Source organism: Oncorhynchus tshawytscha, linkage group LG24 (assembly GCF_018296145.1).
Source record: "Oncorhynchus tshawytscha isolate Ot180627B linkage group LG24, Otsh_v2.0, whole genome shotgun sequence".
Taxonomy (NCBI): Eukaryota; Metazoa; Chordata; class Actinopteri; order Salmoniformes; family Salmonidae; genus Oncorhynchus; species Oncorhynchus tshawytscha.
The window spans coordinates 15,934,737-15,959,935 of record NC_056452.1 but is presented as its reverse complement, the minus strand read 5'-3'; the positions used below and the strand labels follow the sequence as shown (position 1 = coordinate 15,959,935).

Below are 25,199 nucleotides of genomic sequence, written 5' to 3'. Positions count from 1 at the left end.
TTAAAGTGTCCGCTATTGAATTTGTAGCGTATTTTTGTCTTAAAACGTATTTGTATTCATTTATAATGATAAATGTACCTGTAGAGGTAACACCTATACAATGTTTACACTCAACCTAGGGCCGTTGCGATGGAGACCAGGCCAAAGGTCAAATGTGACGAGACTGACACTGACCTTCTGAAGGAAGAGAACGATTCTCCCAACCATTTCGGTCCTCTGCTCCTCCAGGCAGAAGAGGGTGCGCGGCGTGCGGATGAACACCTTCGTCTTGCCGTACGCCACGTCCTGCTCGAAGCCGCAGCCCTGCAACAGCTTCTTTACCGCCTCTTTTTCCGATGGGAGGTCGTGATTAGGCCACGTGAACTCCGAGATCATCTTGTACCTGAAGGGGTGGAATGGAGGCCGAGGGGAAAGGAGTCCAATATCAGTGGACATCAAAATACGTAAGGCACGATCGCAAACCAGAGTGGTTCTGATTGCTCAGTGGTCAGAGCACGGGGGTGTACAATGCCATTTATTGGTTTAATTCCTGCATGGGTCATAAACACGGTATACAGTGTGTTAAATGTATGTCAAAAGCATCAGCTGAATGACTAGGACTTCAATTCCTAATGGTGTTTGCTTCTTTTATGAAACCTGAACAACAGAAAAACTGCCCAGCAAAATACAGAACGATTTGTAACTACTACAGGACACTGTGATAAGATATTATTTGACTGCCAAGAGAGGTCAGCAGGCCTGACAAAAAAAAATCCTACATGAGTTATTTCACTGGCATTTTACTGCTAAGGTATGATGTAATATCAAATTATATCAAATTCCTCAGTGAATGAAATGAGTGAGTGGGATAGTTAGAGGAGAAGTGTGCAAAATAATCACTGTTAACTATCACAACTATTACCTAATCTATACTGAAAAAAGTATAAACTCAACATGTAAAGTGTTGGTCCCATGTTTCATAAGCTGAAATAAAAGATCCCAGAAATGTTCCAAACGCACAAAAAAAAGCTTATTTCTCTCAAATTGTGTGTACAAATTTGTTGACATCCCTGTTAGTGAGTATTTCTCCTTGGCCAAGATAATCCATCCACCTGACAGGTGAAGAAGTTGATTAAACAGCATGATCATTACACAGGTGCACCTTGAGGCCACAAAAAAATGTGCAGTTTTGTCACAGAACACAATGCCACAGATGTCTCAAGTTGAGGGAGTGTGCAATTGGCATGCTGACTGCGGGAATGTCCACCATAGCTGAAGCCAGAGAAATGAATGTACATTTCTCTACCATAAGCCGCCTCCAAAATTGTTTTAGAGAATTTGGTAGTACGCCCAACCGGCCTCACAACTGCAGACCACTTGTAACCACGCCAGCCCAGGACCTCCACATCAGGCTTCTTCACCTGCGGGATCATCTGAGACCAGCCACCTGGACAGCTGATGAAACTGTGTATTTCTGTCTGGAATAAAGCCCTTTTGTGGGGAAAAACTAATTCTGATTGGCTGGGCCTTGCTGCACCCCTGCCCAGTCATTTGAAATACATAGATTAGGGCCTAATTCATTTATTTGAATTGACTTATTTCCTTATATGAACTGTAACTCAGTAAAATCGTTGAAATTGTTTCATGTTGCATTTATATTTTTGTTTAGTATAATTTGACTGAGGAAGGGCAGGGGAGTGGGAGATCGAGACAGCTGTGAATGAATTAGGGAAAGGGATTAACAGTTAAGAGAGTGTGTGTTTGTGTGTGTGTTTGTGTTTTCATCATTTGGAGCTTGTGTGTGACAGTGCAGTTTGGACCAATTCCTAATTAAACATTTGGTCAGTCTTGACTGCCAAGAGTCCAAAATAAATCCTAGAAAAATCCTCATTTTGCACACAATATAAACCTGTTTCTGTTTCCCAGATAACACACTTTTAGAGAAAAGTGTCCGAATTTATTATGCAACATCTCATCTGATGTAAGACACTTGCTGCCACCTCAGTGACATCACTGCTGTCGCTTAGCGCCGATCTAGCTCTGGAACAGAGACGCAAAGTGATGTGATGATGCAAAGCCCATCCTCCTCTCTCCTCTGCACAGATCTCTATGACCTAGTCCAGTACTGACTGGATTCTGCTTGATCAAACTCAAGCCCAGGCCTGGTTAATTCACGAGTTGGTGTTAGTAAGAGAACTGTTGTACACAAAATAATATCATAGCATCATGGTAGAGAAACATGGTTGGGAATGTTCAGTCTATACTGGTGAATGGATTGAAAACAGAGGCAGGAAGAAGTGTGGGTCACAGAGCTTGGTTTCCCCACTGAATTGCAGTGCGTCGACTGAATTCGATGAAAAGGAAGTTCATTAAATAAATCCACTCTGTTACAAGGCTGTTCCTAGTCAAGGGCACAGGAACATTGTGTTGGTGGGGAAGTATCAAATCAATTGTCTGGGACATTGGCTAAACAACACCTTAATATCGGACAGCAGGAAGTAACAAGATAAGGATGAGGTCGGTAGGGAGGATGACGTTGCCCCTAGCCAATGATCTTATGCAGGGGTGGGCATCTTGTTCAGGCTCTTGTTCCAGCCCAGTTTTAACACGGATGTAAGAACATCTTGCAATGAAATCACACATATTATCATGTATTTTTTAGCACTATGAAAATGTTGCTCTCACAGTAAGACTGCTGATCTAGGATCAGGATCACAACTTTTAGATCATAATGAATAAGATTACATGGACAGGAGAGACTAGAACGTAAATCAGTACAACTCTGAGAAGCTTTTTGAATACAGCCCTGATTCTACTTCTACCCGGGAGATGGGGTGGAAGGTCATACCTCTGGAGGAAGCGGGGGTACTCCTGGCGGTTGGCGAATCCAGCACGGCGCACACGGACGTTCTCCAGTAGGCCTAGGTACTCGACCTGGTGGCGACAACGCTCGTGCTCGAACAGCAGGGGCGACTTGACGTCGTTGGGCTTGATGCAGCGCACGTAGTACGGCTCCTACACACACACGCCACAGTAAGGTAACACATCATTGGCTACTATGGGGTTCGTCAGAAAGTGGCACTGAACACTGACAACAAGTCAATAGTCTGACATGGCTTTACCCACTGGTCTCCTATCTATTATCTACACTGTTGTGGAAGAACGGGAAACGGGAAAGCTAATTCGTGTAGGATAGCCAACATGTTTTTTCACCTATCCTGTGAGTTCACATTTGTGTAATTTTGGAGGAGAGGAGCTGAGAAAAGAAAACCACTTTAGACGTTGAAATACACACACACACACACACACACACCAGCCAAGTCAGTAGTACAAACAAAAATTGGAAGTTGTTGGCCAATGAAATAGTTGCCCGGCGGTGGCCGCGCCCCTCACCTTGCAAGCCAGGTTCTCCACCAATGCGATCATGGAGTTCTTAAAGATTGTAGCGGCCGTTAGGGGTCGTTTGGTGACCTCAGTGATCTTCAGCTTGCCCTCCGGCCACATCACTTTCAGCACTGGGTTGGAGCTACGGAGAGAGAGAAACAGAGATTGAGCTTCAGAGATTCAGAACAGAGATTCAGCTAACCACGGTTTGTGATCATCAGCTATCCTTTAGCTCGAAAAGCTATCGGCAGTTTTGTACAACGCGACTCAGACCAGAACATACCGGACCTTTTTTTCTCTCCATATCCCCGGATTTCTACCGCAAGCTCTGGACATTTACAACTGGATATCGCAGCTAGCTAGCTGCTATCTGTGTGACTATTGGCTTACGTCGATCCTGGAGCAAACATCAATTATTCCGGAGCTAGCCAGCTGAAGAGTTCCATCAGCCACTCCTTTGCTACCATCACCTATCCGGACCTGGTTTTACTGCCGATGCGGAGCCCCACCGGGCCTTCACGACTGGACTACCGACATTATCTGCCCGAGGGAGTTATCCAACTGGCCCCTCTGTCGCGACGTTACCTGAACGCCCATCTGCGGCCCGCTAATCGTTAGCTGTCTGATCGGCTGCTATCTGAATAGACCTATCGGACAATTTTTTCTTGGGTCACTATAACTACATCTATTTTGCCAATTGGATTGATCCCCTCTACCACACGGTACCCCACTAATCTACTGACGGAAACGCACGAGGTGGCTAAAAACAGACCTCCCTCCTATGCCAGCTTGCTACCGATGGCCCGGCTAGCTGTCTGAATCGCCGTTACCCAAACCAACCTCACTTCTCACTGGACCCTTATGATCACTCGAATAAGCATGCCTCTCCTTAATGTCAATATGCCTTGTCCATTGCTGTTCTGGTTAGTGTTTATTGGCTTATTTCACTGTAGAGCCTCTAGCCCTGCTCATTATACCTTATCCAACCTTTCAGTTCCACCACCCACACATGCGATGACATCACCTGGTTTCAATGATGTTTCTAGAGACAATATCTCTCTCATCATCACTCAATACCGAGGTTTATTCACATTCTACCATACCTTTGTCTGTACATTATAACTTGAAGCTATTTTATCACCCCCAGAAACCTCCTTTTACTCTCTGTTCCAGACGTTCTAGACGACCAATTCTCATTGCTTTTAGCCGTACCCTTATCCTACTCCTCCTCTGGTGATGGAGAGGTGAATCCAGGCCCTGCAGTGCCTAGCTCCACTCCTATTCCCCAGGGGCTCTCTTTTGATGACTTCTGTAACAGTAATAGCCTTGGTTTCATGCATGTTAACATTAGAAGCTTCTTCCCTAAGTTTTTTTTATTCACTTCTTTAGCACACTCTGCCAACCCGGATGTTCTAGCCGCGTCTGAATCCTGGTTTAGGAAGACCACCAAAAATTCTGAAATCTCCATCCCTTACTATAACATTTTCAGACAAGATAGAACGGCCAAAGGGGGCAGTGTTGCAATCTACTGCAAAGATAGGCTGCAGAGTTCTGTCCTACTATCCAGGTCTGTACGCAAACAATTTGAACTTCTACTCTTAAAAATCCACCTCTCTAAAAACAAGTCTCTCACCGTTGCCGCCTGCTATAGACCACCCTATGCACCCAGCTGTGGTCTGGACACCATATGTGAACTGATTGCCCCCCATCTATCTTCAGAGCTCGTGCTGCTAGGTGACCTAAACTGGGACATGCTTAACACCCCAGCCATCCTACAATCTAAGCTTAATGCCCTCAATCTCACACAAATGATCAATGAACCTACCAGGTACCACCCCAAAGCCGTAAACACGGGCACCCTCATAGATATCATGATGACCAACCTGCCCTCTAAATACACCTCTGCTGTTTTCAACCAAGATCTCAGCAATCACTGCCTCATTGCCTGCATCCGTAATGGGTCAGCGGTCAAACGACCTCCACTCATCACTATCAAACGCTCCTCGAAACACTTCAGCGAGCAGGCCTTTCTAATCGACCTGGCCGGGGTATCCTGGAAGGATATTGATCTCATCCGGTCAGTAGAGGATGTCTGGTTATTTTTTTTAAAAATGCCTTCCTCACCATCTTAAATAAGCAGACCCCAATCAAGAAATTTAGAACCAGAAACAGATATAACCCTTGGTTCTCTCCAGACCTGACTGCCCTTAACCAACACAAAAACATCCTATGGCGTTCTGCATTAGCATCGAACAGCCCCCGTGATATGCAACTTTTCAGGGAAGCTAGAAACCAATATACACAGGCAGTTAGAAAAGCCAAGGCTAGCTTTTTCAAGCAGAAATTTGCTTCCTGCAACACAAACTCCAAAAGGTTCTGGGACACTGTAAAATCCATTGAGAATACGAACACCTCCTCCCAGCTGCCCACTGCACTGAGGATAGGAAACACTGTCACCACCGATAAATCCACTATAATTGAGAATTTCAATAAGCATTTTTCTACGGCTGGCCATGCTTTCCACCTGGCTACCCCTACCCCGGTCAACAGCACTGCTCCTCCCACAGCAGCTACAGACCTATTTCTATCCTACCCTGCCTTTCTAAGGTCTTCGAAAGCCAAGTCAACAAACAGATTACCATTTCGAATCTCACCATACCCTCTCTGCTATGCAATCTGGTTTCAGAGATGGTCATGGGTGCACCTCATCCACGCTCAAGGTCCTAAACGATATCTTAACCGACATCGATAAGAAACAATACTGTGCAGCCGTATTCATTGACCTGGCCAAGGCTTTCAACTCTGTCAATCACCACATCCTCATCGGCAGACTCGAGAGCCTTGGTTTCTCAAATGATTGCCTCGCCTGGTTCACCAACTACTTCTCTGATAGAGTTCAGTGTGTCAAATCGGAGGGCCTGTTGTCCGGGCCTCTGGCAGTCTCTATGGGGGTGCCACAGGGTTCAATTCTTGGACCAACTCTCTTCTCTGTATACAGCAATGATGTCGCTCTTGCTGCTGGTGAGTCTCTGATCCACCTCTACGCAGACGACACCATTCTATATACTTCTGGCCCTTCTTTGGACACTGTGTTAACAACCCTCCAGACGAGCTTCAATGCCATACAACTCTCCTTCTGTGGCCTCCAATTGCTCTTAAATACAAGTAAAACTAAATGCATGCTCTTCAACCGATCGCTGCCTGCACCTGCCCGACCGTCCAACATCACTACTCTGGACGGTTCTGACTTAGAATATGTGGGCAACTACAAATACCTAGGTGTCTGGTTAGACTGTAAACTCTCCTTCCAGATTCACATCAAACATCTCCAATCCAAAGTTAAATCTAGAATTGGCTTCCTATTTTGCAACAAAGCATCCTTCACTCATGCTGCCAAACATACCCTTGTAAAACTGACCATCCTACCGATCCTTGACTTCGGCGATGTCATTTACAAAATAGCCTCCAATACCCTACTCAATAAATTGGATGCAGTCTATCACAGTGCTATCCGTTTTGTCACCAAAGCCCCATATACCACCCACCACTGCGACCTGTATGCTCTCGTTGGCTGGCCCTCTCTTCATACTTGTCGCCAAACTCACTGGCTCCAGGTCATCTACAAGACCCTGCTTGGTAAAGTCCCCCCTTATCTCAGCTCGCTGGTCACTATAGCAGCACCCACCTGTAGCACGCGCTCCAGCAGATATATCTCTCTGGTCACCCCCAAAACCAATTCTTCCTTTGGCCGCCTCTCCTTCCAGTTCTCTGCTGCCAATGACTGGAAAGAACTACAAAAATCTCTGAAACTGGAAACACCTATCTCCCTCACTAGCTTTAAGCACCAGCTGTCAGAGCAGCTCACAGATTACTGCACCTGTACATAGCCCATCTATAATTTAGCCCAAACAACTACCTCTCCCCCTAGTGTATTTATTTATTTATTTCGCTCCTTTGCACCCCATTATTTCTATCTCTACTTTGCACATTATTCCACTGCAAATCTACCATTCCAGTGTTTTACTTGCTATATTGTATTTACTTTGCCACCATGGCCTTTGTTTTGCCTTTACCTCCCTTATCTCACCTCATTTGCTCACATTGTATATAGACTTATTTTTCTACTGTATTATTGACTGTATGTTTGTTTTACTCCATGTGTAACTCTGTGTTGTTGTATGTGCCGAACTGCTTTGCTTTATCTTGGCCAGGTCGCAATTGTAAATGAGAACTTGTTCTCAACTTTCCTTCCTGGTTAAATAAAGGTGAAATCAAATAAATAAATAAAAAGATAGAGGACGAGAGGAAAAGAGACAGGAGAAGATTGTTTATCAGTTCATCATTGTAGGTGCTGTTGTTCTGTTAATTGAAGGCTACTGCGGTGTCATGTGAGGGGAATAGGAGGAGAGGAGAGGGGAAAGCAGGTGTGTGTTGAGTCTCACCTGTTGTACAGTAGCCGTTTGAAGTCCTGGAAGAGAGTGTCCTTGTTTTTGTCGATGAAGCCAACCACAGAGTACCTGTGTAAATACAAAAGTGCACACACACACACACACACACACACACACACACACACACACACACACACACACACACACACACACACACACACACACACACACACACACACACACACACACACACACACAAACACACAAACCTCTTGATCATCTTTTTCTGACACTAAGACCGTCTTAAAACTTGCATCACCGAAGACGGTGCTTACAAATGACAACAGCGTCTCCTAAACCCTACTCAGAAACGATTAAAATGGATGAATCACAGAAGAATTAGAGAACAAATCCTCTGTTTCCAGTCTGAGACAGTGGAAGAGTAGGAGCCATCTGTGTTACTCAGTAAAACCCAGGGGAAACTGGCCCATTACATCCCTTACTCTACAGTATCAGCCTGCATCTCAAATAGCACCCTATTCCCTATATAGTGCACTCCTTTTGGCCAGAACCCATTGACCAGAGACCTACAGTATGGGCCCTGGTCAAAGGTAGTGCACTATCTAGGGAATAGGGTGCCATTTGGGATGCAGGGAGTCTGGAGTTTGAGTGCTCCCTGAACCAATTAGGCTACGCTGCAGGAGGCAGAGTCCATGGTTATTATAATGGTCACATCTTTAAAGCCATATAATATGTTAACTATGGGGAGTTAGCTAGAGCTGCTGGGCTGGACAGGCAAGCAGGCACTGAGGATGGTTGGCACACTGTAGCATACAAAGCTTGTGATTTGGTTGATAGTGTTGGATGATCTCTCGCTGTTGTACTGATTAGGATATTAAGAGAACATAGTGAAGTGCAATGAACTCACTACTGCCGCCACAGTGACTTTTAGCCGAGAGTGGTTCCATACAGTACACCACCACAGCGGTTACTTACACCACATTCCCTGCATAGTGCCGGACACGGAAATCTCTGTCAAACTCCAAACTCTTGTCTGTCGGGGAGAGCTGAGGATGGAGAGAGATAAATAAAGAGAGAGAGACAGAGAAAGAGAGAGAGGGAGAAAGAAAGAGAAATTGAGTAACACAACCCGGGGAAAGTGGGGACGTAACCTATTAGCTCCCGTGCAGAGGAGCTAAAAAGATGGGGCAATATACTCTGTAATATCAAGGATACCTGTTTTCATATGTGCATGCTCAGTTTTTCCTTACGGGAAAGTTGCTTCCCCAGATATAACATAGTGTACACCATTAGAGAGCGACAGAAGCAGCATCCCCAGATGAGAGAGAGAGGAAATCTGTGCACATGAAATATGAATGAGCTGTGTGTGGTGCCGCAGGAACTCATGTGGATGGCTGTATGTAGGCCAGTGGTGCCGCAGGAACTCGTGTGGATGGCTGTATGTAGGCCAGTGGTGCCGCAGGAACTCGTGTGGATGGCTGCATGTAGGCCAGTGGTGCTGCAGGAACTCATGTGGATGGCTGTATGTAGGCCAGTGGTGCAGCAGGAACTCATGTGGATGGCTGTATGTAGGCCAGTGGTGCTGCAGGAACTCATGTGGATGGCTGTATGTAGGCCAGTGGTGATGCAGGAACTCATGTGGATGGCTGTATGTAGGCCAGTGGTGCTACAGGAACTCATGTAGATGGATGTTTGTAGGCCAGTGGTGCTGCAGGAACTCATGTGGATGGCTGTATGTAGGCCAGTGGTGCTGCAGGAACTCATGTGGATGGCTGTATGTAGGCCAGTGGTGCTACAGGAACTCATGTGGATGGCTGTATGTAGGCCAGTGGTGCTACAGGAACTCATGTGGATGGCTGTTTGTAGGCCAGTGGTGCTACAGGAACTCATGTGGATGGCTGTATGTAGGCCAGTGGTGCCGCAGGAACTCATGTGGATGGCTGTATGTAGGCCAGTGGTGCCAGGAAGTGGATGGCTGTATGTAGGCCAGTGGTGCTACAGGAACTCATGTGGATGGCTGTATGTAGGCCAGTGGTGCTGCAGGAACTCATGTGGATGGCTGTTTGTAGGCCAGTGGTGCTACAGGAACTCATGTGGATGGCTGTTTGTAGGCCAGTGGTGGAGTGCAGTGAGGAGAGAAACGTAGTGTGACAGGAAAGGCAGAGAGGTCTGCCGCAGTCCTCTAAAAACTCTGTAATGAGCCTGTGTGTGTATACCTGACTGTATGTGTGTGTATACCTGACTGTATGTGTGTGTATACCTGACTGTATGTGTGTGTATACCTGACTGTATGTGTGTGTATACCTGACTGTATGTGTGTGCGTACCTGTTTGTGTCTATATATACATCCATCCATCCATGTTTGTACATCTGTGTGTTGATGTGTGTGACTGCATCAGTTGTATATTGGTGTGCTACTGTAGAGTAGCTAGTGTGTCTGGTGACAGGGAGAGGATGCCCTAGGCAGCCCTGTGGCATGGTGGGAGTAGCATTATACAGTGGGTTTCATAAGTATTCACCCCCCTTGGATTTCTTCACATATTTATTGTATTACAAAGTGGGATTAAAATGGATTTAATTGTCATTTTTTTATCAAAGATCTACACAAAATACTCTGATATTTTTTGTATTTTTTTGTATTGAAAAATAAAACACTAATATATCTTGAATAGACAAGTGTTTACCACCCTGAGTCAATACATATTAGGAACAGCTTTGGCAGCAATTAAAAGCTGGGAGTCTTCTTGGGTGAGTCTCTAAGATTTGCACACCTGGATTGTGAAATATTTTCCATTGTTATTATTTTCAAAAGTCTTCAAGCTCTGTCAAAGTGTTGGGGATCATAGCCAAACAGCCATTTTCAAGTCTTGCCATAGATTTTCAAGCAGATTTAATTCAAAACGGTAACTTGGCCACACAGGAACATTCTCTGTCTTCTTAGTAAGCAACTAGTGTAGATTTGGCTTTTTGTTGGAGGTTATTGTCCTGCTGAAAGGTGAATTCCTCTCCCTCTCCTGTTTCTATGTTGTGTCTGGGTGGTTTAATACATCATCCACAGCATAACTATTAACGTGACCATGCTTAAAAGAGATATTCAATGTCTGATTTGTTATTGCTACCCATCTACAAATCACTGCCCTTCTTCATGAGGCTTTCGAAAAGCTCCCTGGTGTTTGTAGTTTCATCTGTGATTGAATTCAATACTTGACTGAGGGACCTGACATATGTTGTATGTATGGAGGACAGAGGAAGTGGTGGTCATTCAAAAACAATATCAACCCCTATGTAACATATTATCTCACACACAGAGAGAGTGTGCCTGAGTCATCAAGCGGAGAGAGAATAGAGAGCCTGAGTGCCTGAGTCATCAAACAGAGAGAGAATAGAGAGCCTGAGTGATCGACCTGAGAGAGAATAGAGAGCCTGAGTGCCTGAGTCATCGAGCAGAGAGAGAATAGAGAGCCTGAGTGCCTGAGTCATCGAACAGAGAGAGAATAGAGAGCTGGAGTGCCTGAGTCATCGAGCAGAGAGAGAATAGAGAGTCTAAGTCATCGACCTGAGAGAGAATAGAGAGCCTGAGTGCCTGAGTCATCGAGCAGAGAGAGAATAGAGAGCCTGAGTGCCTGAGTCATCGAACAGAGAGAGAATAGAGAGCTGGAGTGCCTGAGTCATCGAGCAGAGAGAGAATAGAGAGTCTAAGTCATCGACCTGAGAGAGAATAGAGAGCCTGAGTGCCTGAGTCATCGAGCAGAGAGAGAATAGAGAGCCTGAGTGCCTGAGTCATCGAACAGAGAGAGAATAGAGAGCGGAGGAGTGCCTGAGTCATCGAGCAGAGAGAGAATAGAGAGCCTGAGTGCCTGAGTCATCAAACAGAGAGAGAATAGAGAGTGCCTGAGTCATCGACCTGAGAGAGAATAGAGAGCCTGAGTGCCTGAGTCATCAAACAGAGAGAGAATAGAGAGCCTGAGTCATCGACCTGAGAGAGAATAGAGAGCCTGAGTGCCTAAGTCATTGAACAGAGAGAGAATAGAGTGCCTGAGTCATCGAGCTGAGAGAGAATAGAGAGCCTGAGTCATGGAGAGGAGAGAGAATATAGAGCATGAGTCATTGGGCAGAGAGAGAATAGAGAGCCTGAGTGCCTGAGTCATTGAGCGGAGAAAGAAGAGAGCCTGAGTGCCTGAGTCATCGAGCAGAGAGAGAATAGAGAGCCTGAGTGCCTGAGTCATTGAGCGGAGAAAGAATAGAGAGCCTGAGTCATCGAGCGGAGAGAGAACAGAGAGCCTGAGTGCCTGAGTCATCGAGCGGAGAAAGAATAAAGAGCCTGAGTCATCGAGCAGAGAGAGAATAGAGAGCCTGAGTAATCAAGCAGAGAGAGAATAGAGAGCCTAAGTCATAGAGCAGAGAGAGAATAGAGAGCCTGAGTAATCAAGCAGAGAGAGAATAGAGAGCCTAAGTCATAGAGCAGAGAGAGAATAGAGAGCCTGAGTCATTAATCGGAGAGAAAATAAAGAGCCTGAGTCATCGAGCAGAGAGAGAATAGAGAGCCTGAGTGCCTGAGTCACCGAGCAGAGAGAGAATAGAGAGCCTGAGTGCCTGAGTCATCGAACAGAGAGAGAATAGAGAGCCTGAGTCATCGAGCAGAGAGAGAATAGAGAGCCTGAGTTATCGAGAGGAGAGAGAATAGAGAGCCTGAGTGCCTGAGTCATCAAACAGAGAGAGAATAGAGAGCCTGAGTCATCGAGCTGAGAGAGAATAGAGAGCATGAGTCATTGGGCAGAGAGAGAATAGAGAGCCGGAGTGCCTGAGTCATTGAGCGGAGAAAGAATAGAGAGCCTGAGTCATCGAGCGGAGAGAAAACAGAGACCCTGAGCACTCGATAGGAGAGAAAATAGTGCCTGAGTGCCTGAATCATCAAGCGGAGAGAGAACAGAGAGCCTGAGTCATCGAGCAGAGAGAGAATAGAGAGCCTGAGTGTCTGAGTCATTGAGCAGAGAGAGAATAGAGAGCCTGAATCATCAAACAGAGAGAGAATAGAGAGCCTGAGTCATCAAGCAGAGAGAGAATAGAGAGCCTGAGTCATCGAGCAGAGAGAGAATAAAGAGCCTGAGTGCCTGAGTCATTGAGCAGAGAGAGAATAAAGAGCCTGAGTGCCTGAGTCATCGAGCGGAGAAAGAATAGAGAGCCTGAGTCACCGAGCAGAGAAAGAATAGAGAGCCTGAGTCATCAAGCAGAGAGAGAATAGAGAGCCTAAGTCATCGAGCAGAGAGAGAATAGAGAGCCTGAGTGCCTGAGTCATTGAACAGAGAGAGAATAGAGAGCCTGAGTCAACAAGAGGAGAGAGAATAGAGAGCCCGAGTATCTGAATCATCAAGCAGAGAGAGAATAGAGAGCCTGAGTCATCGAGCATAGTGAGAATAGAGAGCCTGAGTCATCGAGCATAGAGAGAATAGAGAGCCTGAGTCATCGAGCGGCGAGAGAATAAAGAGCCTGAGTGCCTGAATCATCGAACAGAGAGAGAATAGAGAGCCTGAGTCATCGAACAGAGAGAGAATAGACAGCCTGAATCATCGAGCGGAGAGAGAATAGAGAGCCTGAGTCATCGAGCAGAGAGACAATAGAGCCTGAGTGCCTGAGTCATCGAGCAGAGAGAAAATAGAGAGCCTGAGTGCCTGTCATCGAACAGAGAGAGAATATAGAGCCTGAGTCATCGAGTGGAGAGAGAATAGAAAGCCTGAGTACCTGAGTCATCGAGCAGAGAGAGAGTAGAGAGCCAGAGTGCCTGAGTCATCGAGAACATAGAGAATAGAGAGCCTGAGTCATTGAGAACAGAGAGAATAGAGAGCCTGAGTGCCTGAGTCATCGAGGAGAGAGAGAATAGAGAGCCTGAGTGCCTGAGTCATGAAGAGGAGAGAGAATAGAGAGCCTGAGTCATCGAGCGAAGACAGAATAGAGAGACTGAGTCATCGAGCGGAGAGAGAATAGAGAGCCTGAGTGCCTGAGTCATCGAGCAGAGAGATAATAGATAGCATGAGTCATCGAACGGAGATAGAATAGAGAGCCGGAGTGCCTGAGGCATCGGGGAGAGAGAGAATAGAGAGCCTGAGTGCCTGAGTCATCAAGAGGAGAGAGAATAGAGAGCCTGAGTCATCGACCTGAGAGAGAATAGAGAGCCTGAGTCATCGAGCGAAGACAGAATAGAGAGACTGAGTCATCGAGCGGAGAGAGAATAGAGAGCCTGAGTGCCTGAGTCATCGAACGGAGAGAGAATAGAGAGCCTGAGTGCCTGAGTCATCGAGCGGAGAGAGAATAGAGAGCCTGAGTGCCTGAGTCATCGAGCAGAGAGATAATAGATAGCATGAGTCATCGAACGGAGATAGAATAGAGAGCCTGAGTGCCTGAGTCATCGAGCAGAGAGATAATAGATAGCATGAGTCATCGAACGGAGATAGAATAGAGAGCCGGAGTGCCTGAGGCATCGAGTAGAGAGAGAATAGAGAGCCGGAGTGCCTGAGGCATCGAGTAGAGAGAGAATAGAGAGCCTTAGTCATCGAGCGGAGAGAGAACAGAGAGCCTGAGTCATCGAGAGGAGAGAGAATAGAGAGCCTGAGTCATCAAGCAGAAAGAGAATAGAGAGCCTGAGTCATCGAGCGGAGAGAGAATAGAGAGCCTGAGTGCCTGAGTCATCAAGCGTAGAGAGAATAGAGAGCCTGAGTCATCGAACAGAGAGAGAATAGAGAGCCTGAGTGATCGAGGGGAGAGAGAATAGAGAGCCTGAGTGCCTGAGTCATCGAGGGGAGAGAGAATAGAGAGCCTGAGTGCCTGAGTCAATGAGCAGAGAGAGAATAGAGAGCCTGAATGCCTGTCATCGAACAGAGAGAGAATATAGAGCCTGAGTGATCGAGTGGAGAGAGAATAGAAAGCCTGAGTCATCGAGCAGAGAGAGAATAGAGAGCCTGAATAGAGAGCCTGAGTGCCTGAGTCATCAAGCGGCCAAAGAATAGAGATCCTGAGTCATCGAGGGGAGAGAGAATAGAGAGCCTGAGTTATCAAGCAGAGAGAGTATAGAGAGCCTGAGTCATCGAGGGGAGAGAGTATAGAGAGCCTGAGTCATCGAGGGAGAGAGAATAGAGAGCCTGAGTTATCAAGCAGAGAGAGTTTAGAGAGCCTGAGTCATCGAGGGGAGAGAGTATAGAGAGCCTGAGTCATCGAGGGGAGAGAGAATAGAGAGCCTGCGTTATCAAGCAGAGAGAGTATAGAGAGCCTGAGTCATCGAGCGGAGAGAGAATAGAGAGCCTGAGTTATCAAGCAGAGAGAGTATAGAGAGCCTGAGTCATCGAGGGGAGAGAGAATAGAGAGCCTGAGTTATCAAGCAGAGAGAGTATAGAGAGCCTGAGTCATCGAGCGGAGAGCTCACACACACCAAAGGAAGAAGAGAAAGTCCCTGTAGATGGGAGTAAGGATGTTGTTAGCGAGAGAACAACTCACAGGCAGCAAACTGTGGAGGAAAGTATACACATCTCTGTGTGACCGCATTCAAGTTCCTTTTCAAAGCATTGAAAATGTAACATGTTTTCCATAGCAGAAATACTTCAGTGGAGCTGTGATAGGGAATTGATCCATGAAGGGCCCCATGCTCTTTACAGGCCAGTACCGCCAGCCAGCCAACCTGGCAGCTGGACATACAGCCATCTAGCCAGACAGACAGACGGAGGCTGCTGGAAGCCACCTTGTCCTCATCTATCACAATAAGTCCCCCTCCACGCACACTGCCAGCTATACTATTGCCACCTCTCTCTCTCTCTCTCTCTCTCTCACTCTCCCTCTTTCTCTGTGTCTGTCACTCTTTATCCAGCCTAACGCCTACTGTATATCAGATGAGAAAGGGGGCGTGCAAGGGAGATACAACAGAAGGTTTAGAGAGAGGTAGAAAATAAAGAGAGAGGGGGACAAAACAATGGAAAGTAAAGGGGGTGAGAAAAGGACAGAGATACGCGAGGTGGAACAAAGAGGGTATGAGGGGAGACAGAGCGAGAGAGAAATAAGCCTGAAGCGAGAGGGGATACAGCAGAACACCTTCGACTGGAACAGAAAGGAGAGGGAAGACGGAGGTAGTGTTATGGGCAGGGGGGGTATTGGGTTCTTCACAGGTAGATATAGGACACATAGAACATATAACACATCAGGTGGATCCAAAACAGTTTTTGAACAAGTATATTCTGCCTATTTACACAGTCATGTGTACACAGACTGTAATCATTGGCATAAGTTCCCTTGCCTTTTGCATCTTTTGGTTCCACATTCATTCCTTGGAGAACGACGCTGCACCTGTACACAAAAGCACTGAAAGTGTAGGCCATTTATATCTGTACAACTCAGAGAAACTGGCCTCATGCATTTGTAATCACAATAAGGCGATAGCCTGGTGTGTAAATGGGTGAACAGCTTTATGGCAGAGACTCCTCCTGATCACCCCAACACCTGCTGTCCCTCGTCCTCCTGCCCAAATCTCGCCCTCCCTCCAGCATCTCTCCTCTCCTCTGCCACCTCCACCGCCATCCTGTTCACCCCCCCGTTGACTAAGCTGGCACCGACTGACTGGCGGGCCGACTGACTGGCTCCAAACCGGTCAATCACTCACCACAGGAGCCAATCAGGACACGGGAGATGGACGGTGCAGCTGTCATGGTATTTACTCTCTCACTACATAACCTCTCTAGACTGCAGATGATTACTTTATAAAAAACAGAAACAGACATACACTGAGTGTACCAAACATTGGGAACACCTTCCTAATATTGAGTAGCAATACCATTTTGCCCTCAGAACAGCCTCCATTTGTCAGGACAGGGACCCTACAAGTTAATTTCAATGCTTCCCACAGTTGTGTCACGTTGGCTGGATGTCCTTTGGGTGGTGGACCATTCTTGATACACACGGGAAACTGTTGAGCGTGAAAAACCCAGCAGCGTTGAAGTTCTTGACACAAGCCGGTGCAACTGGCACCTACTACCATACCCTGTTCAAAGGCACTTAAATCTTCTACCTTGACCGTTCACCCTCTGAATGACACACATACACAATCCATACTCAATTGTCTCAAGGCTTACAAATCCATCTTTAACCTGTCTCCTCCCCTGATTGAAGTGGATTTAACAGGTGACATCTATAAGGGATCATAGCTTTCCCCTGGATTCACCTGGTCAGTCTATGTCATGGAAGGAGCAGGTGTTCATAATGTTTTGGCCTCTCCGTGGATAAACTAGGCACCCACTTCTAGGACTAGTTCAAACGTGATATCAAGAGTATGATGCATTGAGAGGTAAAAAAGACATTGCGTTGGAACCGGAGAACTTGCGAAGCTTTCTCGCTTTCTCCCAGACGTGAAGGAGAGCACTCTAGACATCCTTCCTTCCTGCCTCTCCAGTGCTTGTGTTGTAAACACCCTGCAGCCCATGAACACCAGGCCCATGCTATTAGCATCACATGGTGTATGCTAGGGTAATCACTTAACGACGGCCTGCCGCATACTCTGACACACACACACACACACACACAGCATCCTATGCTGCATCTGAACAGAGACGGCAAAGAGCAGGATCAGAGGGTGGATAGAAGAGAGAGGGGGGATGAGGGAGAGGAGGGAGAGGTAGTGTGTGTGTCAAATAAAACAGTATTTGTCACATACTTCGTAAAAAACAGGTGTAGACAAACAGTGAAATGCTTACTTACACCCCTTCCCAACAATGCAGAGAGAAACATAGAAAAATAATAAATAGAGAATTTGTAACGATAACGTGGCTATATACACAGGGTACCAGTACCGAGTCGATGTGCAGGGGTACAAGGTAATTGAGGTAGATATGTACATATAGGTAGGGGTAAAGTAACTAGGCAACACAATAGATAATAAGCAGTAGCAGCAACGTATGTGATGAGTCAGAATAGTTAGCACAAAATGGGGTCAAATGCAGATAGTCGGAGTAGCTACTTGTTTAACTATTTAGCCGTCTTATGGCAGAAGCTGCTCGGGGTCCTGTTGGTTCCAGACTGCGGCAAGCTGAGAGAACAGTCTATGACGTGGGTGGTTTGAAACTGACAATTTTCTAGGGCCTCAAACACCGCCAGTTGTCATACCAAGCGGCGATGCAGCCAGTGAAGATGCTCTCAATGGTGCCGCTGTGTAACTTTTTGAGGATCATGCCAAATCTTTTCATCCTTACGAGAGGGGAAGAGGTGTTGTCGTGCGACTGTGTTCGACTGTGTGGACCATGTTAATTTCCTTAGTGATGTAGAAAAGTAGCTCCTAAAAAGAATGAATTCCTAGCATATACAAAGACAGGGTATTACAGGGGTACGACCTCACAAAGTGTACAAGAGAAGGCGGAGAGCAAACTTGTAACGGTAGTCTTCGGTGGAAGGAGAGGAGGACCAAAGAGCAGCGTGGTTTGTGTTCATGATATATATTTGAATGAAATATCACTGGACACAGAAAACAAAAGGAACAAGAGAAATAAATGAGAACCGACACAGTCCCGTGTGGAACAAACACTGACACGGAAAAATAATCACCCACCAAACACAGGTGGGAAAAGTCTACCTAAGTATGATTCTCAATCAGAGACAACGAACGACACCTGCCTCTGAGAACCATACCAGGCCAAACACAAAACCACAACATAGAAAAAGGAACATAGACTACCCACCCTAACTCACGCCCTGACCAAACTAAAACAAAGACATAACAAAGGAACTAAGGTCAGAACGTGACAAAATTGGGAGATTCGAAATTTGAGGATGGTATCAACTAGTCTGGCTGACACCTAACTTGAAGCCCTCGTTACTTCAGGGTCTGGAAAGGCTATTTTGACGTTGTCGGCACGGTGTGTTCATAATCAAGGGGCAGTGCTTTTTACTGATTGGGTCTCCACTGTGTCTTTCTCACTCAAACAGCCACATGGACAGCCACACACAGCCCCCAGAGCGCCGCCCCCTTCCAATACAACTGTTGGAATTATTTCAACCCCCTTCTTCGCAAATACTGCACTAACAACAGACTTCTGTCCAGACCAGCGTGTCACAGCTATCCCTCGCTGTGTACCACATCAGCCAAGCTAAGTATCGACATCAGCATGTACGAGGAGAAGCAGGGAAACTTTATATAGCTAGAACAACTGCAGTCCGTTTAAAACTTCTTCAAAGTTCTATTATACGGTTGTCAGGAAGTAACCACTCCTGGAACACCACAAAGAGGAAGTAACCACTCCTGGAACACCACAAAGAGGAAGTAACAACTCCTGGAACACCACAAAGAGGAAGTAACCACTCCTGGAACACCACAAAGAGGAAGTAACAACTCCTGGAACACCACAAAGAGGAAGTAACCACTCCTGGAACACCACAAAGAGGAAGTAACCACTCCTGGAACACCACAAAGAGGAAGTAACCACTCCTGGAACACCACAAAGAGGAAGTAACCACTCCTGGAACACCACAAAGAGGAAGTAACCACTGGAACACCACAAAGAGGAAGTAACCACTCCTGGAACACCACAAAGAACACCACAAAGAGGAAGTAACCACTCCTGGAACACCACAAAGAAACTCCTGGAACACCACAAAGAGGAAGTAACCACTCCTGGAACACCACAAAGAGGAAGTAACCACTCCTGGAACACCACAAAGAGGAAGTAACAACTCCTGGAACACCACAAAGAGGAAGTAACAACTCCTGGAACACCACAAAGAGGAAGTAACAACTCCTGGAACACCACAAAGAGGAAGTAACAACTCCTGGAACACCACAAAGAGGAAGTAACCACTCCTGGAACACTACAAAGAGGAAGTAACCACTCCTGGAACACCACAAAGAGGAAGTAACAACTCCTGGAACACCACAAAGAGGAAGTAACAATTCCTGGAACACCACAAAGAGGAAGTAACCACTCCTGGAACACCACAAAGAGGAGTAACCACTCCTGGAACACCACAAAGAGGAAGTAACAACTCCTGGAAGACCACAAAGAGGAAGTAATCACTCCTGGAACACCACAAAGAGGAAGTAACCACTCCTGGAACACCACAAAGAGGAAGTAACCACTCCTGGAACACCACAAAGAGGAAGTAACCACTCCTGGAACACCACAAAGAGGAAGTAACCACTCCTGGCACACCACAAAGAGGAAGTAACCACTCCTGGCACACCACAAAGAGGAAGTAACAACTCCTGGAACACCACAAAGAGGAAGTAACCACTCCTGGAACACCACAAAGAGGAAGTAACCACTCCTGGAACACCACAAAGAGGAAGTAACCACTCCTGGAACACCACAAAGAGGAAGTAACCACTCCTGGAAAACCACAAAGAGGAATAATCACTCCTGGAACACCACAAAGAGGAAGTAACAACTCCTGGAACACCACAAAGAGGAAGTAACCACTCCTGGCACACCACAAAGAGGAAGTAACCACACCTGGAACACCACAAAGAGGAAGTAACCACGCGCCGAATACAACAGGTGCAGACCTAACAGTGAAATGCTGACTTATAAGCCCCTAACCAACAATGCAGTTTAAAAAATAAGAATAAGAAAAAGAAGGAACAAGTAATTAAAGAGCAGCAGTAAAATAACAATAGCGAGACTATATACAGGGGGTACAGGTACAGAATCAATGTGCGGGAGCACCAGATAGCCAAGGTAATTGAGGTAATATGGACAGTTGAAGTCAGAAGTTTACATACACCTTAGCCAAATACATTTAAACTCAGTTTTCACAATTCCTGACATTTAATGTTAATACAAATTCCCTGTCTTAGGTCAGTTAGGATCACCACTTTATTTTAAGAATGTGAAATGTCAGAATAATAGTAGAGAGAATGATTTATTTCAGACTTTATTTCTTTCATCCCATTCTCAGTGGGTCAGAAGTTTACATACACTTAATTAGTATATGGTAGCATTGCCTTTAAATTGTTTAACTTGGGTCAAACGTTTCGGGTAGCCTTCCACAAGCTTCCCACAATAAGTTGGGTGAATTTTGGCCCATTCCTCCTGACAAGGCTGGTGTAACTGAGTCAGGTTTGTAGGCTCCTTGCTCGCACACGCTTTTTCAGTTCTGCCCACAAATTTTCTATCGGATTGAGGCCAGGGCTTTGTGATGGCCACTCCAAAAGCTTGACTTTGTTGTCCTTAAGCCCTTTTGCCACAACTTTGAAAGTATGCTTGGCGTTATTGTCCATTTGGAAGACCCATTTGCAACCAAGCCTTAACTTCCTGACTGATGTCTTAAGATGTTGCTTAAAAATATCCACATAATTTTCCTTCGTCACAATGCCATCTATTTTGTGAAGTGCACCAGTCCCTCCTGCAGCAAAGCACCCCCATAACATGATGCTGCCACCCCCGTAATTCATGGTTGGGATGGTGTTCTTCAGCTTGCAAGCCTCGCCTTTTTCCTCCAAACATAATGATGGACATTATGGCCAAACAGTTCTATTTTTGTTTCATCAGACCAGAGGACATTTCTCCAAAAAGTACGATCTTTGTCCCCATGTGCAGTTGCAAACCGTAGTCTGGCTTTTTATTGCGGTTTTGCAGCAGTGGCTTCTTCCTTGCTGAACGGCCTTTCAGGTCATGTCAATATAGGACTCGTTTTACTATGGATATAGATACTTTTGTACCGGTTTCCTCCAGCATCACAGGGTCCTTTGCTGTTGTTCTGGGATTGATTTGCACTTTTCGCACCAAAGCACGTTAATCTTTAGGACACAGAACGCATCTCCTTCCTGAGCAGTATGACGCCTATGTGGTCCCATGGTGTTATACTTGCGTACTATTGTTTGTACAGATGAACGTGGTACCTTCAGGCGTTTGGAAATCCCAAGGATGAACCAGACTTGTGGAGGTCTACAATATTTTGGCTGATTTCTTTTGATATTCCCATGATGTCAAGCAAAGAGGCACTGGGTTTGAAGGTAGGCCTTGAAATACATCCACAGATACACCTCCAATTTACTCAAATGATGTCAATTAGCCTATCAGAAGCTTCTAAAGCAATAACATCATTTTCTGGAATTTTCCAAGATGTTTAAAGGCACAGTCAACTTAGTGTATGTTAACTTCTGACCCACTGGAATTGTAATACAGTGAATTACAAGTGAAAACATGTTGGTATTACAGACTTGGACAGGGAGAGGTTGAACATGTCAGTAAAGACACTTGCCAGTTGGTCAGTGAATGCTCGCAATACACGTCCTGGTAATCCGTCTGTCCCTGTGGCCTTGTGAATGTTCACCTGTTTAAAGGTCTTACTCACATCAGCTGCAAAGAGCGTGATCACACAGTCGTCCAGAACAGCTGGTGCTCTCATGCATGTTTCAGTGTTATTTGCCTCGAATGAAGCTCGTCTGGTATGCTTGTGTCACTGGGCAGCTCTCGGCTGTGCTTCCCTTTGTAGTCTGTAATGGTTTGCAAGCCCTGCCACATCCGACGAGCATCGGAGCCGGTGTAGTTCGATTTGATCTTAGTCCTTTATTGATGCTTTGCCTGTTTGATGGTTCGTCGGGGGGCATAGCGGGATTTCTTATAAGCTTCCGGTTTAGAGTCCCACTCCTTGAAAGCGGCAGCTCTAGCCTTTAGCTCAGTGCGAATGTTGTCTGTATCCATGGCTTCTGGTTGGGGTATGTACGTACGGTCACTGTGGGGATGGCGTCATCGATGCACTTATTGATGAAGCCAATGACTGATGTGGTGTACTCCTCAATGCCATAGGAAGAATCACAGAACATATTCCAGTCTGTGCTAGCAAAACAGTCCTATAGCTTAGCATCTGCTACATCTCACCACTTTTTTATTGACCAAGTCACTGGTGCTTCCTGCTTTAATTTTTGCTTGTAATCAGGAATCAGGAGGATAGAATTATGGTCAGATTTACCAAATGGAGGGCAAGGGAGAGCTTTGTATGAGTCTCTGTGTGTGGAGTAAAGGTGGTCTAGAGTTTTTTCCCCCTCTGGTTGCACATTTAACATGCTGATAGAAATTTGGTAAAATTGATTTAAGTTTCCCTGCATTAAAGTCCCTGGCCACTAGGAGCGCCACCTCTGGACGAGTGTTTTCCTGTTAGCTTATGGTGGAATACATCTCATTGAGTGCGGTCTTAGTGCCAGCATCGGTCTGAGGTGGTATGTAGAAAGCTCCGAAACATACAGATGAAAACTGTAGATAGTGTGGTCCACAGCTTATCATGAGATACTCTACCTCACAGGCTGGCTGACTACACCGCTCGCGTCATGTACGCGAGCATTGCAGAATAAATTTAGAAATCTATATTATTAAATTATTGCACCCACACTGCTCGCGAGCGCCAACGAGCGTCTGCGTTGCCAAAGGATAAAATAGAAGTCAGTTCTATTTCTGACGCAGATCGCGCTGCAAGTCCGCCTCTCCCATCTCCTCATTGGTTTATAGAAGCAAGTACACACGTGCCATCTCCTCATTGGTTATACCCACGTGGGTGACTGAAAAACAAAATAGGTCGGTGGCGGTAATGCAAGTAATTTATGAAAGTTGCCAATCGCAATATAAAGCCTGGAAGGAGGAGAGATGACTAGAAACGATTCGGTTGACCGTTTTATGTGTGGATTAATTGGTGGAGTAGAGGACCTTGTGCATTTCAGGTAAAATAACAACTCAATGTTTATATTCCAGGACAAATTATCTAGCAACAGCAAGCTAGCTAAATAGGACAAATTAGCTAGCAAGTGCAAGCTAGCTAGCTAAATTGCCATAAATGTTTAATGCTTTTCAACCTGGACCCAAATTAATATAATTGGTTCAGAGTTTGTTTTGATATTTTAACCTGCGTGTCGTGATCGTGTTTGGTGTGGGGGGACAAAATACATTTATGCACGATGTCGCACGCGATGGTGCACGCGCGCAGCTAGTTTGGGTTCTGTGTCAGGCGAGAAAAACCTTGAGACTATATTTATAATTATACGTAGTCCGCCCCCTCGTCTTACCAGACGCCGCTGTTCTATCCTGCCGATACAGCGTATACACCGATAACCAGCCAGCTGTATGTTGATAATGTTGTCGTTCAGCCACAACTCGGTGAAGAATAAGATATTACAGTTTTTAATGTCCCGTTGGTAGTTTAATCTTCCTCATAGGTCGTCGATTTTATTTTCCAATGATTGCATGTTAGCTAGTAGAAAGGAAGGCAGTGAAGGTTTATTCGATCGCCTACGAATTCTCAGAAGGCAGCCCGAACTCCGTCTTCTTTTTCTTTGTTTTCTCTTCACGCAAATGACGGGGATTTGGGCCTGTTCCCGGGAAAGCAGTATGTCCTTCATGTCAGGCTCTTCGGACTCGTTAAAGGAGAGAAAAAAAACAGAAGAACTTGCTTCTGCAAGTTCGTGGTGAGTAATCGCCTTTCTGAAGTTCTTTTCGGCCATTAGAAGCGGTAGGAGCAACATTATGTGCAGAATAAGCAAAAAAACAAGTTACAAACAACGCAAAAAAAACCACATTCGGTTAGGAGCACGTAAAATGTCAGCCATCTTCTCCGGCGCCGTGATATTAGCCTAGCACTAGGTGTGTTATCTCTGCAGAGGGCTGTGTGCGTGCGCACACACACACACACACACACACACAGGAACACATGTACACCAACACACATTCCTCAACAGGATCGGTGTGTCCCCCGCGGGACGGTTGAGCTAACATGCGCTAATGTGATTAGCATGACGTTGTAAGTAACCAAATAATTTCCCAGGACATAGACATGTCTTATATGTGCAGAAAGTTTACATTCTTGTTAATCTAACTGCACTGTTCAATTTACAGTAGCTATTACAGTGAAATAATAACAAGCTATTGTTTGAGAAGAGTGCACAGTTATGTACTTGAAAATGTATCAATAAACCAATTAGGGCAGACTTGATACAACATTTTGAACAGTAATGTCACGTTCTGACCTTTATTTTCCTTTGTTTTGTCTTTATTTAGTATGGTCAGGGCGTGAGTTGGGGTAGGCAGTCTATGTTTTGTGTTTCTATTTCTATGTTCGGCCTAGTATGGTTCTCAATCAGAGGCAGGTGTCGTTAGTTGTCTCTGATTGAGAATCATACTTAGGTAGCCTGAGTTTCACTGTTGGTTTGTGGGTGTTTGTTTCCGTGTCTGTGTTTTTCACCACACGGTACTGTTTCGGTTTTCTTATTTCACGTATTTGTTTATTGTTTTTGTATTTCATAGTGTTCAGTGCTTTTGTTATTAAAATCGTCATGAACACTTACCACACCGCATCCTGGTCCGATCCTTACTCCTCTTCAGACGAAGAGGAGGAAATCTGCCGTTACAAGTAATGCAATGGTTCATTGGATCAGTCAAAAATGTTGCAGATACACTGCCGCCATCTTTTGGTCAAAATCGA

The 25,199-nt window shown here is 45.7% G+C and overlaps 1 protein-coding gene across 1 annotated transcript in view; it reads right to left on the bottom strand.

The window, feature by feature from the left end:
- The window catches only part of LOC112223565 (unconventional myosin-Id-like), a 126,849-nt gene that overhangs the window by 55,502 nt on the left and 46,148 nt on the right, over positions 1 to 25,199 (bottom strand). The window contains exons 12-16 of the mRNA XM_042305391.1: positions 8,748 to 8,818; positions 7,806 to 7,880; positions 3,373 to 3,505; positions 2,828 to 2,994; positions 175 to 382 (exon numbers count right to left, since the gene is read on the bottom strand). Coding sequence (XP_042161325.1) covers positions 175 to 382; positions 2,828 to 2,994; positions 3,373 to 3,505; positions 7,806 to 7,880; positions 8,748 to 8,818 — 654 coding nt within the window. The remainder of the gene's footprint in view (positions 1 to 174; positions 383 to 2,827; positions 2,995 to 3,372; positions 3,506 to 7,805; positions 7,881 to 8,747; positions 8,819 to 25,199) is intronic.